This window comes from Microtus pennsylvanicus, chromosome 2, assembly GCF_037038515.1.
Source record: "Microtus pennsylvanicus isolate mMicPen1 chromosome 2, mMicPen1.hap1, whole genome shotgun sequence".
Taxonomy (NCBI): domain Eukaryota; kingdom Metazoa; phylum Chordata; class Mammalia; order Rodentia; family Cricetidae; genus Microtus; species Microtus pennsylvanicus.
In genome coordinates, this window is record NC_134580.1 from 23142173 (window position 1) to 23157511 (window position 15339).

The 15339-nt window shown below is 39.7% G+C and overlaps 1 protein-coding gene across 3 annotated transcripts in view; it reads left to right on the plus strand.

Moving 5' to 3' along the window:
* The window catches only part of Tmem117 (transmembrane protein 117), a 441165-nt gene that overhangs the window by 236537 nt on the left and 189289 nt on the right, over positions 1–15339 (plus strand). For all 3 annotated transcript variants that reach the window (XM_075960448.1, XM_075960449.1, XM_075960450.1), the window contains one exon: positions 7980–8079. In XM_075960448.1, the coding sequence (XP_075816563.1) occupies positions 7980–8079 (100 nt within the window). The remainder of the gene's footprint in view (positions 1–7979; positions 8080–15339) is intronic.

Consider the following 15339-nt stretch of genomic DNA (forward strand, 5'->3'; position numbering starts at 1 on the left):
ATTATCATAAGTCTTTGGTTTCACCTTCAATGCTTTCATATAACGTCCAGTTTTCTCTGTTGTCAGGTTATGTAAGTAATTAATTTTCTTTCTTTAATCAGTAAATAGCTATAGCATTTCTAAAGCATACTGTGTACTGGATGAAGTAGTTCGCCTGCCTAGGTGAATGATGCATGTCTTTCATCTTTGCAGGACTGGTCTCATGGGAAAGTGGAGCCATGTGAGAAAACAATTCAAATGTTTATGGAAAGCTGTGCAACATAATGATCTATTCTAGATACTACGACAAAACCAGGAGTGGGTAAATTTTGGAGGCAGTGGCAAGGACGTCTTAGTGTGCAGGCTGAGTTATTAACCTCAGCGGGAAGATAGACAATGACACTCCAGATACAGAGAACACTGGGGTAGTGACAATAAGGGCGGCCATGGGATGGCAGGAAGTGGGTGGATTGATTTGCTGGTGAGATTGTAAAATGAAAAATGATTGAAAACAAGAAGGTAGTGTGTGAAGGGTCTTTTTCTCCACACTTTACCCAATGATAGTTTGAACTGTTTTATAATTTGAGAAAAATAAGAACAGGCTTAGAGGTTTGACATTTTAAAATGAAATTCATCTCTAAAAATCACAAACACACAACACATACACGAGACACTTATAACTCTCAGTTTTCTCTTGTGTCAAGTTATTTAAATAATATGAACGTGTTTGTGTGTGAATAAATATATAAACACAACTTTCTGAGTCCATTTAGTGTTGCACGTATATAAGTTTTTAGGACTGACAACTCCATACTGGACATAACTCCACCAGCTAGTGGACTCTTCACTAGACAGGACTAAGTCCTCCTCTCTCCCCCAGTTGTTTAATCTGTAGCTCCTCATCTAGGGGTAGAGGTCCCATGAGGTTTCCTCCATCCGCATTACCATGCCAACTGGTGTCATTGTTTAGGCTCTGTAGTGTTGAGATTTCGTGGGGACACCTTCCCTGACATGGGTAGAAGACACACACTCTTGCAGCAGACGTCCTGGCTAACTGGATCTTATAATCTTTCTGCCTCCTCTTGCACTATGTTTCCTGAGCTTGAAGTGTAGACACTGTGTTGTGTCAGCTGAGGCAGGGGACACCCCCTGGTCATTTGTTCTCTGTGTTTTGACCAGTTGTGGCTTTCTCTAATGGTTTCCATCTGCTGTAAAAGGAAATTTCATTGTTGAAAGGTGAATGCTACACTCATCTGCGGGTACGAGGACAAGTACTTAGAGCCCAGGAATTATATTGGCTTAAGAGACCCGCAGTGGAAGGTTCTCCTCTGTGATTTTTAACCTCTCTAATCCTGGGTAGTCAGCTAAGGATACAGGAGTAGGCATGCTCCTTCCTGTTGAGTGGACCTGAAGTCCAATTAGACAGCTGCTGACTACCTTTGCAATTTTTGCTTATAATGAACTTCCTGTCTCAGGAACATATTCTTTTTAACCTGTAATATTAAATAAAATTCAGAGTGGGAAAATTTTGTTCCATACTGTAATGCTTTAAGCTTACTAAATATTTTCACACACAATCATGCATTAATTCTTTTTATATCATATTTTTTATTCATTTTATTGAGCTATACATCCTTCTCTGTTCCCCTCCCATGCATTAATTATTTAGCATTTTACTAAGATGTTTAAATTGTCCCATCATGGTAGTGGATAGGATGTTAGTAAATCAAAATGGGCATGCATGTGTGAATTCACTTCTTAAAAGTTTTTAATTATGTATTAATTATACTGATGGATAAAGTTCAGCATGATATTAATGCATATATGCACACATATATAATTTATATAAATCTCACACTCTTTTAATAAAAATGCATGATTTTATCAATGTTGAATTTTTTTCCAGATATTGAGGGCAGGAGGAGGGTTGCTGAGTCAATAGCTTTCCAGTCCTACTGTTAGGTACTCTGTTGAAATAGGAGCGGCGGGGCTGCATCCCCGGCACCCGGCCGCCCCCACGGCTAGCTTTACCTGAAATAATTACACGGAAACTGTATTCTTTTATACACCACTTGGCCCATTATATCTAGCCTTTTCTCGGCTAACTCTCACACCTGGACTAGCCCATTTCTTATAATCTGTGTAGCCCACGAGCTGGCTTACCAGGAATGATCTTAACCTGCTTCTGCCTGGAGTGGGAGAATCATGGTGACTCACTGACTCAGCTTCTTTCTCCCAGCCTTCTGTTCTGTTTACTCCTCCCACCTATGTTTTAACCTATGAGGACCAAGCAGTTTCTTTATTGCTTAAACAATGAAATCAACAGATTGGTATATGACACTCCCACATCAGTACTCTGGACAAGCAGCCTATACTGAGAAAAGATGTATTTTTAAACTTACAGTTGTGTGTGTTTTAGTATATGACATTTAGAAACTTATATCAAGTAAACTATCTTGGCAGACATATTTAATGGAGTCAAGCCGCTCAGCTCAGAGCTCATTGTCCTCCTCAAAGGCATACCCTTAGTGATGTCATGACATCCCAGTAAGTACTACCTTGTAAAGGTTCCACCATCCCAGGGGTGCTGTGGGCTGGAGACCAAGCCTTCAACTCAAGGACTTTTGCTGACAGCACACATCCACACCACAGCAATTTCAAAACTGGTTTCTAGGTTCATGACTCCAGCTCCTCCACTGAGGCATATTTCTTCCCCAGAAGTGATCATAATGGCATGAAGAATCTACAAGTGAGGCATATGCTAGGAAAATAGGAGGCTATTTAATTTCATATTATAAATAATTATGAGCAGATATATAGAGGCGATGACAGATAGTTGAAGAGAATCGAGAGCCCTTCAGAAATAACTTTAGTGATTAATTGTACACTGAGAGTCAAGGGAAGGAAGGGATTGATATTCTAATAGGGTGGCTATTTCTCACACAGATGGAGTTTGCTGAATAGGCTGAAGTTTGGCAAGGAATGGACAGAGAATTGATGTAATGTGTGGGTTTGGTCAATTAAATTTAGGGTTGGTTTGGTCAATAGGTGTATAGGTATATGTGTGTTGTCTATATAGACATCAGAGGGAAAAGAAGGCTAATGTCAGGGAATTTGAACTGGCAGGCTATCAGTGAGCCTTGTTAGGATTAGGTACACTCTCAGTCATTCATGGGTTCTCTAAACAACTGTCTGCACTATCTATAGCATGACTATAAATATTTTCCCATAGCTTCATAGCGTGGTCTAGCCAGAAAGTTTTAATATGTGTGTTGAGCTTCATCAAAATCTTTTAATAGTCAAAACTGAGATGTTTAAGCAACAGTACTAAAGTGTGATTATTTGGATAATGATTGACTAAATGACTGAAAACAGTTAATCATATTATCATGGACATACAGAAATTTAGAAGAGGCTTATACAATAATATATGCTTACTTCCTGGCAATGTGTGTTGATAAATTTTTACTTCAATGAGTTAAGAATACTTAAAGCTTTTTAAAAAGTATTTCTTTGTTTGACATAGAGTTTTGCTAGCGTAAGTCAACTCCTTACTCGTAATTTACTTGTGTATCGAACCCCCAGTCTTGTTTATATTGCCCCAGAATGACTGGGAGAAACAGCTGTGACATTCTGAATCCAGCTGGCCACAGATGCATCTGCTGTGGACCGTGAATCCGTAGTGAGCTGGTGATATATGTTTATAGCCTCTTGTTAAACTTTCAAAGACCCAACCCTAAATCACCTGGCACTGACTATACCAATTTGGTATAAATAATGGGTGGATGTGATTGGAACTTTTAATGTTGGTGATCAGAACTCTCATCTGGAAGGCCAATTCAGCTTACTGTACTTTTTACTGAATGTTTGGCTCAGCTTGGAGTCTGTTCAGTGCAGTCATAGGGCACCTAAGATTTTGGATATGATGTAGTCCTAGTTTTTTTTTTGTTGCTGAGCTGTTAGGATAACTACTCACCTTTCCACGATGCTGTGTATTGTAGTCTCCACCTATTTGTAATAGGTTCCCCTGGCTTAATGTTTGGAAAAAAATAAAGTTAGATTCTAAAAAATTAATTTAGAAATTTTACCCAGAAAGCAGATGAGTATACAAGATTCTGTAGATCTATTAATAGTGGAAATATCAGCCAAAGTCCACATGATGTAAGGCTGACGTAATCAACCTTAGCACCAAACAAAGCTAAAATTATAAATGCATTCTAACAATAGAAACTAATTCTGAGCCACCGAGTATGTGAAATTTCACAATTTCAGTTTTTTTGCAGCCATCTGGTTAAAATTATTGAAAGCAAAAAAAAAAAAAAATCAAAGAATTATCTATCTTTCCTTCAGAACCCAACAAGGAAACATGGATAAATGTTAATTGATATGAACGTGAACGAAGTAGTTGTTGAATGTTTTTATGTCATGGCTGCACATGTGTAATGTATTTGTCAAAAGCAATGAAAATAATAATAATCACAGGTCTTCAAATGTCATTTCGTATGTCCCCTTTACATCTTTTGGCTCTTTCATAAACTGTGCTACTTTGTATTATTATAGCAGGCAGTGCCAACTATATGCATATAGCCACAGGGAAGTACAGTTGCTATACCTCCTCTCATGTATGACTCAGGGGAGTTGGGGCAGTCATCCTGCAGTGAAAGAGCTACAAATACAGTTTGGGAAAAAGCAAGCAGACCCAGTAAGTCAAGGTTTCTTTCTATTCTTAAGATTTATTTATTTATTATGTATCCAGTATTCGTACTGCATGAATACCTGTATTCCAAAAGAGGGCATTAGGTCCCATTATGGATGGTTATGAGCCACAGTGTGGTTGTTGGGAACTGAACTCAGGACCTCTGGAAGAGCAGCCAGTGCTCTTAACTACTGAGCCATCTCTCCAACTCCAAGTCAAGGTTTCTAACCTCTTCCTCTGTATATAATGTTTCCATACTTGAATACCATTTTGTTTTGTTTCTAAGGTTTAATAACCTACCCATAGCATATGAATATGGATATTCCATGAATATAAGTTAAGCAAGTGTTAAGGGATCAGTTGCTCTATGAAGGCAGCCTTGTAGATGCTTGGTGACTGGCAGTGAACACAAACCTTGCCCTATCTCACTGGAGCTTGTTATGTTTAAATATGATTTCAATCTGGGTTTTCAGTGATATAATCATAGTTCTTGTTATCTTTTCATTTTTTAATAACCACCAAATATCATGTATTAAATGTATACAGGATCTAGCTTATATTTACTTTTTCAGAAGAGGCTCATTCCTTTTTCTGTTGGAAGAGTAGAATTGAAAAAACGTAATCCTGTAATAAAAGGACATGGGGAAGGCTGATTTTCACGTTCATCAAGGATACTCCCTCTCTCTTTGGTTCTTCAGGGCTTTATACTTTCTTAGCTCATACTCTGTAATAAGATGTAATCTATACTAGTCTTCTTAGCATAGACTATGACAATATTTTTGACTTTACTTAGTCTGTGTCAAGTCCCCAAAGACATTCAGAATGTGACAAATGACTTGTGCTGTGTCCTATTCTGAGTTTGTCCTTCCTCACCAGAATTGTAGCTCTTTACGTTTCTAATAATTTTACTGCAGACCCCTGAGGATATTCTGTGACCAGGCGAAGCCTGCTTTTTATTTCCTTACCTACAGAATAAGCAAGTATTTCCAGGGACGCTACACCCAATAATTCCTCAGCTTTCTCCAATGTGATGCACCAATTTCTTTAGTCTACATTGTTTAATTAATTCTGATATATTGAAGGAGATTTTAGAAGATTTAATTCTTTTAATTATAATTTATTTATTTATTTATTTTTTGTTTTTCAAGTTCGGGTTTCTTTGTGTACCCCTAACTGTCCTAGAACTCACTCTGTAGACCAGGCTGGTCTTGAACTTGGAGAGTCACTTGTGTCTGCCTCCTGAGTGCTGAGATTAAAGGTGTGAGGCACCACTTCCTGCCTTAAAAACTCTTTAAACTTATATTTATTTTAGTTTTTCTTGGCTGGATCATTGATCTGTTGCAAGTATATTCAGGCCACCCACTGAAACAAAATATGATGCATTCTCTCGCATGTGCGCACGCGTGTGCATGTGCACACACACACACACACACACACACACACACACACACACACACACACACTGCATCCTGAAATTTATATTGTGCCCTAATGATTTTAACTCATTGGTATAATTGTAAGGGTGTAAGGTGCTGTTGAGCATATTCATCAAAACTGTGTCATTGATTTGGACAGTTCCAAAGATGCTCTACTCCTTAGAGCATGGATTTCACTTCCCTAGAGCTATTCAGTGATAGCTGGGTAGCAGCAAGCTGTACAACTTCACTTGGGAGCTTTTAGCTTGAAGCACTCATGTTGGTGATCTAGAACAGCGGGTATCCAGTGCATGATGTGAGCTCTGAGTAGTGGCTAATGCTACTGTTGTTTTCTTACTCTGATTCATCTTCCAAGACTTTACCTCTTCGTTGTTTACTAAAGTGCAAAGTAGATTTTCTTCATGTTTTTTTATCTTCAGTAATACTTGCAGGAGAAGTTGTAGCCTAATGGTTAAGAGTCTATATAGCAGAGTCAGGCATGTTTAAATTCTACCTCTATTGATTTGTGAAGTGCTTACTTGGAACAAGTTGTAGAACTCTTGATGTTGATTCAATGTCTGTAAAATGCAAATAGTAAAGCATGTCACTGTAAGTAGATGAAAGTTGATGGATGTATGTTACTTAAACTATAACACTGTGAACATGGATGCTCTTGTAGTTATACTTTTTCTAATATGAAAATTCAATCAAAAACTACAAGTATTGCATGAAAACTCAACATATTTCTAGACTTTCCAACAAAGTTGAATGAAAATTGTAGAAAAATTTATTTTGAGTATGAGATTTTGTTCTTTTAGAAATTATTTAGATAACTTTTTTAAAGTAATGGCATCAAAACTATTGAAAATAACTCCAGGAAATTAAATAACCAAATTAAAGATGGTTTCTAATTCATCATTTTCAAAAATCTCCTCTAAAAATTTCAGTAGATGAACAACAAACATGCTAGTATCTACCAAGACTAATCCAAGGAGAAGAGGTTTTTATCAATACTGTAGATTATATGACATCATCAATTTAGGAAAAAATAAAATTGAAATTAAAATAATCAATATGAAAAATCTTAAGGGTTAAGAAAAATGGGAGAGAGAAATTTGATTCTCAGCAATTATCCATTTTCCCATGTGATACTGATTGTCCCAGTTTCCCTAGAGACATGAGAAAATAATAATTACTAAAAATTTTAACATGAGAAAATAGAAAAGGAAAGTGTTTCTTTCAAGACAACATGGTATTGTACCAATGACTGTTCCTCCTTTAGTTGTAAAGAATATAAATTTATGTTATTACAAGCAAATAAGAACTAGCTATATAAAACTAAAGTGATGCATTATACAGTCTGGCTTTTGTTGTTTCAGTAGTAATTGAAATCATATATATTTAAATCAGATTTTACATTAGTTCAATGTGCAGATGTCTTTCTTAAAACCTGACAGCATTCTGAACATTATCCCACTGAGGCCCTGCCCAAAACCTTTCCAAAGAGGCTCACTTGGCAGAACACCGCTTTCCTCTCAAGCTCTCTTTCAGGAATTGTCCCAGATCCGCTCACACTGGAGTGAGTGTGAAATGAGGTCTTTGCTGAGTATTTATGCTCAAATGTTCCAAAGCTGATGTTAGTCTTGCAGCTCAAAGATGAATACCACATGCCAATGGCGAAGTTCCCAGTTAGTATTTAAACCTAATCAAAACCTACCCCAAACACTGTTCAAACTCTTTATTGCCTTTGCAAATGTATAAATGAGTGTGGGTGTGGTGAGGTGATAGTTAGGGAGCTGGTTGAAAGGGGGAATAAAGTGTGTGGCTGCAGTGGAGGCGTTGACTGGACCGCTCTCTGACTGGGCAGTGCCTTGTGTTTGTTTCCACAGAGCATACATCATCACGGACTATATGGGCATTCGCAATGAAAGTTTCATGAAACTAGCTGCTGTAGGGACCTGGATGGGGGACTTTGTCACAGCCTGGATGGTAAGAAAATTTCAACTTTCCTCACTTTGAACAAACATTGAGTGGAAGGCATGTGCCTCCTGTTGAAAAAATGTTATGGGAAAAAAAACTGCTAAATGTTTTAAGAGCACACACATATAAAATCAGTGTTGAAAACTAATCATTTTTTTGTACAGATTTGATTTTTAAGCACAGATTTGTCTATAGATTATAGTCAATATCTGTAGTCCTCAGAAAACAACCAAATGCAATCATAATATTGATGATGAATCTCCTCTAGGAGATTATATGTGTGCGTGTATCTGTGTTTGTGCATGTATATACACAGATGCATATCTGAGAATACAAACGTATATATGCTTCTTACTGAAAAAGTCCTCCCTGTGAAATTCTAAATTATCTTTTGGAGACCATTGTTTTGCCACACAGTTGTCAGATAATGATTGCTTCTGAAACCTTTGTCTCAGAAGACCATCTGAAACCTTCTTTAGGTGCTCTCTAAATTTGTTTTCCCCATCGAACCACTAACTTTCTTCGAACTAAGAGTTCTGATGACTCTATTTTTAAAATTTAACTTTGTCTTTTGAGAAATTCATACAGCACTCTAAATAGCATCAGGTCTGTTGTCTTCTCCCCTCTCTGACTCGTCCCATACCTCTGCCCATTTTCTCCTCTTGAATTCATGACTTCTAGATTTATTATCATTGCATGTACATATATACGCAACCTACCATTGCCTGTATATACATGGATATAGGGCTGGCCACTTCGGCTCTTGGGCACATTATGAGAGACTCTACTTTAAAGGAGGTCGACAATATTCCTGAAAATCTCATCTAAGGCTATCTTTTGACTTTCGCTTGCATGTGTGCACACACGCCATCGTACATGCCTATCCCTACCCAATAGACTTACATACACACTCAAATCCATGTAAAAATGATTTACTTTTAATGATTGAAAATAGTGATCTTAATAGGATATTCATATATTCCAGGCTACATCATATCAAGATTTTTCATTTCCATTAGGAAAATCTATTCAGAAGGAGGTACATACGTTGGAAAATAATATACTTGAAATTTGGGACAATAGCTTTTGAGGAAATTCTACATTAATTGTCATTGTGATTTTTACCTTGAGTCTGCTAAATGAAATAGAAGTGAGAACTGGATAACAGTTTCAGAAAGGAAGACTCTATGACCTTGACACTCATGCTTTGACTTTGGAGAAATAAAATACACTGCACAGAGGCCCCATTTGTACATTTCTCAAATGGATTTAATAGTTTCTGTTTTTTTTTTTGCCCTAGGTAGAACTTAACATATTGAAGTATGTATCAGATGTAAGAACTTCACTGTTTTTCTTGCTTTGCTTGCCTGGGTCTGGTCCATTGAGTAACTGTAAGGTCAGGTCACTGAGCCAAGCCTCATGCTGTCTGGACTTCCTGGCCCCTAGTGCATCCTACCATATCCCAGGCCTGGGTGCAGATTGTTTGGAGTTGCCCTCACAGTATCAATGCTGAAGTAGGCAGGTAGTGTGGCTCACCACTTCCTGGTTTTGTTCCTGACAGAAGTCAAGAGAGAAGCATACAGGATAAGAGACTTAGGAAAATCGTTCTGCAGACTGAAAACTCATGCCAGCATTTGATATGAAGTCATTTGCTGTCTTCATTGTAGCTTCATTGTCTATGCCCTGTTTCTACCCAGCTCCAAACATTTCCTCAGTGTGTCGCTTGTATTCCCTCCAGAGCTCTGCCTTTGTGCTTTTCAATTTGAAAAATGAAGCCCACTTGCTTAGGCTCCTTCAAAGGAGTGTGTAGGGTGTAGCTAGGACCATTAACCCTTTCTGAATGTATTTCTCATACTGTGCATCTGACTTTTTGCATGGTTAAGGGGAACACAAAGTGTCTTGTGTAGCCTGTGGTCCCATCTTTTTCTCAAGCTGTAACTCAGCCTCACAGGTTAATATCTGCTCCTTTCATGCCTCCTGTGTCTACCTGCTAACCCAGCTCTTTCCTCTTCCATAGATTGCTGCTTTACTAGAAAGCCGGAAAAGGATTGAGGATGAAGAAACGTGTGTTTTAGGCTTAACCGCCTAGTGTAGACTTGAATCCCATGGGTCACCCCTCTTTTCCTTTCAGCAAACTGGGGCAGAGCCCAAGGTCTCTTTTTGCTTATGTTCTGTGAAACGTTGACCTTTTCCCACTAGACTCGGGTAGAAATGGCAAAGTAAATGTAAGCTCCTGCTTTGCAAACACAGCCACACAGGGAGAATTCCCAGAACGCGGTTTCTATTCCCACTCCTATTCATTGGCTAGGCAGTAACTTTCCAATAAATATTTATATGCCTACATGTGTGTGCATTGATAACGCTTTAAAGTAATATTTTTCCTCATGAGAGGAGTCTCAGGTAGCTTTGACCTTCATGTGTATAGAATCCTCAATATGGAATGAATATCAATGATGAAGGTGACCTTTGGGGAAAAGCAAGCAACTTTTTGCATTAACAATCATAGATTAACTCTTAATGCATTTCTGCAACAAAGGAGTTTTCTTTTCTGGAAATAATTCTGAACTTTTCCATGGTTTATAAAGGCTATCAGGATTGATTTGATCCAAAGACAAGAGTTATCTCAAACATTGTGTGAAATACCACTGTTTCTCATATGACAGAGTGTCCAGTGTTGTCCTGGCTTTGCAGTAGGTCTTCCATGTAGGACAAATGTGTAAAAAGTCCAGTTAAGCCTTCCGTTTTCTTGTTGTCTGTTAAATAGTTTTTCATTTTAAATAAAAGAAATTCATGAAGCAATGAGATTTATAATCCAGCACTGGGTTACACTGTTGCCATTTGGAGGAACAAAGAATTGTGTCCTGAAGACCCGTGTGCAAACCAAAACACTGGCTACGTTGAGCTGCAGTTTCCTTGTGTCCACTGCTCGGTGCCATTCAGTGATCCAGCTCAGGACTCCAGCTTCTCCATGCCCTGTTCAGCCTCCGCTGAGGTTGAAGGTGGCCAGGCTGCTGTGGAGATCTTCATGCGGCTATTGCCTTTCACTTCCTAGCAGAGGGAAGAGGCTCCTGCTGTTTATCTTCAGCTAACCATTTCCTCTCCCAACCTTTGCTACCTCCTCCCTGCTTTGCTTTTTGCTTCTAGCAGTAAATAGCATGACCCATGACAGTGAGAGGGCTGGAGGCTCCTGTGAAGTAAGGAGGGAGGCGCAAAAGAGGTGATGATGAGCCATGCCTGGTGGAGACAGTTGTGTTAGCAGGGCATGAAAGCAGCCTTCCTTCTGACAGCCACCTGCTGTGCACATCCCTCTGAGGATGTGGCCTGGAGGTGCGGCTCTCTGGGTTGTTTGTGGGTACTCTCGCTTTAAAATTTTATTCTTCTCTCATATATTACATTCTGGCTCCTTTCCCTTCCCTCAAGTCCTTCGAGTCCCTCCCCACCAGCTCCCCTTTCCGCCATATCCACTTCTCCATTTCCCTTCAGAAAAGAGCAGGCCTCCCAGGGACAGCAATGTAACCTGGCCTGAAATGTTACAATAAGACTGGGCATTTATTTTCATGTGGCCACAAAGGAAAGATTCTTCCCTGGGTTAGTAAGATGCAGTCTCTGCATTTGGACTAGGCCAAGAAACAAAAGTGCAAAAGTGTTAAATTTCCTTCATGACTTCTGTTTCAGCTTGAGCAAGAATAGATTTTAGGGGGAAAAAGGTGGTTTTATTCCTTTATTATCATTTGAGAATTTCATACATGCATACAATATGTTTTGAATAGTCCAGTCACCCCCTCCTTCCCCTGAATTCCTCCTCTATGCTCCCAGCCCTTCCCCCAGCTTCACATACTGTTTTATTTAAAGCAAAAGAAAAAACTCCTCTAAAACTCTATGGAGCTCAGTTAGCATCCCCAAGGAAAACTGACTCTCTTGTCCTGGCAGCCGCCCATTGCAATAGCTCCTAGACTCAGGAGGGGCTTCACCACTCCCTCCCCATACATGTTAGGATTCAGATGACTTGATCCTATGTAGGCCTTTGCATGCGGTCCCAGCCATTGCGGATTCGTGTGTGCGGTGGTGCTGTCATGTGTGGCAAATTCTGTTTTGCTTCAGGCATCCACTACCTTTGAGTCTCTTAATCTTCCTGTGCCCTTTCCCACTGTGATCCCTGAGCCTTTCCGGGTAGCGGAGTATGACATAGCTGTCCTCTGTAGAGCTGAGCACTCTAAAGTCCCTTTCTCTCTGCACATCACCTGTGTGGGTCTCTGTGTCACTCACCATCTCCTGTGGAAAGAAGCTTCTCTGCTGAGGCTGGGAGATGCACTGTTCTTGGCATATAAAGATAAGAACTTAGGGGACAGTTTAATCCTATATTTCTCTAGCAGAATAATTCTATTATGGCCTCCCCTAATGGCTGTTCCTAACCAACCACAGATTTTGGCCCAGTTAATGGTATCAAGCATGACTTCAGCATTGTGGATTGGGCCTTTAATCAAATCATAAAGTAGCTGGGTTCTTTTCATGGCGACTCTGAAGTAGTTGGCAATATCATGATGAAGATGCGTGCACTGGCTGCCAGGAACTCTCAGAAGTGAATGATGAGTGCAAATCCCAAAATTCCTAGAAGAATCTGTGTACACAGAGGTAGCTGCAGATGCTCTGGGTGAAGAGCAGAAGCCATGTGGTCCAAAGTAGTGGTGAGAATGATAAACAAGGTTTTCTCGTGAAGCAAGGCGTCTAGACCCATGGCAGCTGCTGTCAAGAAAGGACCATATTTTATTAAAGATCAAGTAGAACTGGAGAGAGGAGTGCAAGTCTATTTCAGGACCCACTTGAAAACTCAAGGGAAACTTGAGTTTATTACAAGTAAAGGAGAGAAGAATATTCCTAGACTGGCAGATATTACTGTGCCTCAGATGATGAGACCTAAAAGAGCTATCAGAGTCCAAAAACTTTCCAGTCTCCCTAAAGAAGATGATGTCCACCAGTATGTTGTAAGAAGGCCATTAAGCACAGAAAATAAGAAAGGCTCCAACCCCAGCACCTGAGTACCGAAGACTCAACTTCATATGACTCCATATGTCCTCCAACACATATGCTGATATATTACTCTATAGAAAAAAAACACGCTAAGAAAAATAAGGAGGGGCTGCAGAATATATTAAACTGTTAGCCAAGAGAATGAAGAAAGCCAAAGAAAAGTGTCAGCAACAGATTGCCAAGAGATGTAGGCTGTCCTCTCGGAAAACTCCTATTTTTGAGTCTGAGTTCAGTCAAAAACAAGTCTTTAAGAGTAACAAATAAATGATCATACCTTAAAAAATAAGAAGGTAGTTGGTTATTCCCATAAGATCCCTGGCACTATGTACCAGTGGCCATGCCTTGGTAGGCATGTTAGAGTATGCAGCATCACAGCTGGGTGAGAACTTTGGCTACCTTTCTCCTCTAGTAGCATGCGAAGAACCTTTAAGCACTGGGAAAGCTCATTTGTAAACATGAAGTGTTTGTTTTTATGAACAGTTTACTTCTCTATCTTAACTATGCTTGCTTTATATATAAATGCTTATTCGCTATCAAAATATTTGAATGATAATTGTCATTGTTACTTTTTTACTGTTATATATTTTCTACTTTTTCAGAAACTCTGAATTTCATAATTAATACTTTTATTATTGTTATTATTATAAAAAGCAGTATCTTTTAAAACAGAAGGTGTAAACACTGCCGTTTTCAACTAAAAGCTTCTTGGAGGGAGCAGGTAGCAACAATAGGTCCACATTTGTGTTTCTAACATTCAGCACGGAACCTGACATTAAGTAGGTGCTTAAGAAATATCCAGTGAGTCTCAGGGAATGCTGTAGAAGATGGGATGGTGAGGATGTAAGGGCCAAAGAGTATGGACGAGTGCTGCGAAACATCCTTCACACACGTCACGGTTGTTGCACCATGAACTAATTGAGCAGCTGTGGTCTCCTGTTCTAGATCAAGACTGCTAAAATTGTAGCATGGGGTGGGGAGGAGCTTCCATGACCCATTCTGACTGGGGAGCTACTTAAGGAGAGTCACTTTTTTTTGGGGGGGGGACGTCACCACTGGTAGGTTGTCCATGCCTCAATGTGTGACTCCAACCGGTGCATCTGTGGGCATCGCTGACTAGACTCAATGGGGTAAAATTTTTTGAAGAACAGAGGTTGGGAGGGAGATGTGTTTGGGGAACCCTGGGAAGTTGAAGAGAGGGAATGGGATGTAGGCATGATCATGACACAAAGTGCCTGTGAACTCCCACCCCTTCCAAGGATCTCTGGGCATTTGATTGCTAGTGGGAGAGGAACCGTGAGTTTTCTCCAGTGTAGTGACACTGTGTATATCAGTCACTCTACAGGGCAGGCCCCATGCTCAGAAGTGGTCAGACAACAGAAACAGGACTCCATATTTTGTTTTGCTTTTTTTTTTTAAGTGAGAGGGAACATGAAATTGGGTGAGTAGAGAGGTGGGGAGGATCTGGGAGAAGTTGGGAAGAAGGATGGATAGAATCAAAGTATATTGTATGAAACTCTCCAAGAATAAATAAAACACTTTAAAAAGGAAAAGGAGATATATTACATACATGTTTGAAATTTTCAAAGAAAAATATTGAAAAAAGAAGTGTTTATTGAAACCAGGCATGGTGACATGCACCTGTATTATGGTGTTCTGGAGGTGGAAGCAGGAAGCTCTGCAGTTCATGGTCATATCTTACTGTAGAACAAGTCCCAGGTAAGCCTGGGTTACAAGAAAACATACTTTTGAAGGAATAGATAGTCATAAGAGAATATAAGTACTCTTTCATTTTTTTTCCTAGTTCAATTTTGTGGCATCTCCACAGCAGCCATTCTGGAGTGCTGGGGGATGTGGAGGAAGGGGAGCTGCACGGTGTCAGGGACATTTGGTGCCAGCTCTGCCTCCCCCTTCCTCACGGCCCTTTCATCACGCTGTGTGCCCACTGAATGTGTTTCCGTTGCTATGAGGGGACATGTTTGTAAGGAGACTTGAATGGATGCACTAGACTGTCAAGGGAATTCTTCCTGAGTGGTGTTGTAATGGGCAAGTGTAAGCAAACCCGAGTCATGCAGACTCTGCCTGCATGGTCCTTGAATAGTCGCTGTCAGTGCCCAGTCCTGCCCCATCTGTGGGAAAAGGCAGTTGGATTGAGATCTGTCTCTCAAGTTACTTGAGCAAGGAGAGAATACTACTTAGAGGGAATTGGTAAAGCTTCGCTGGAGATGTAGATTTAAATGCTAC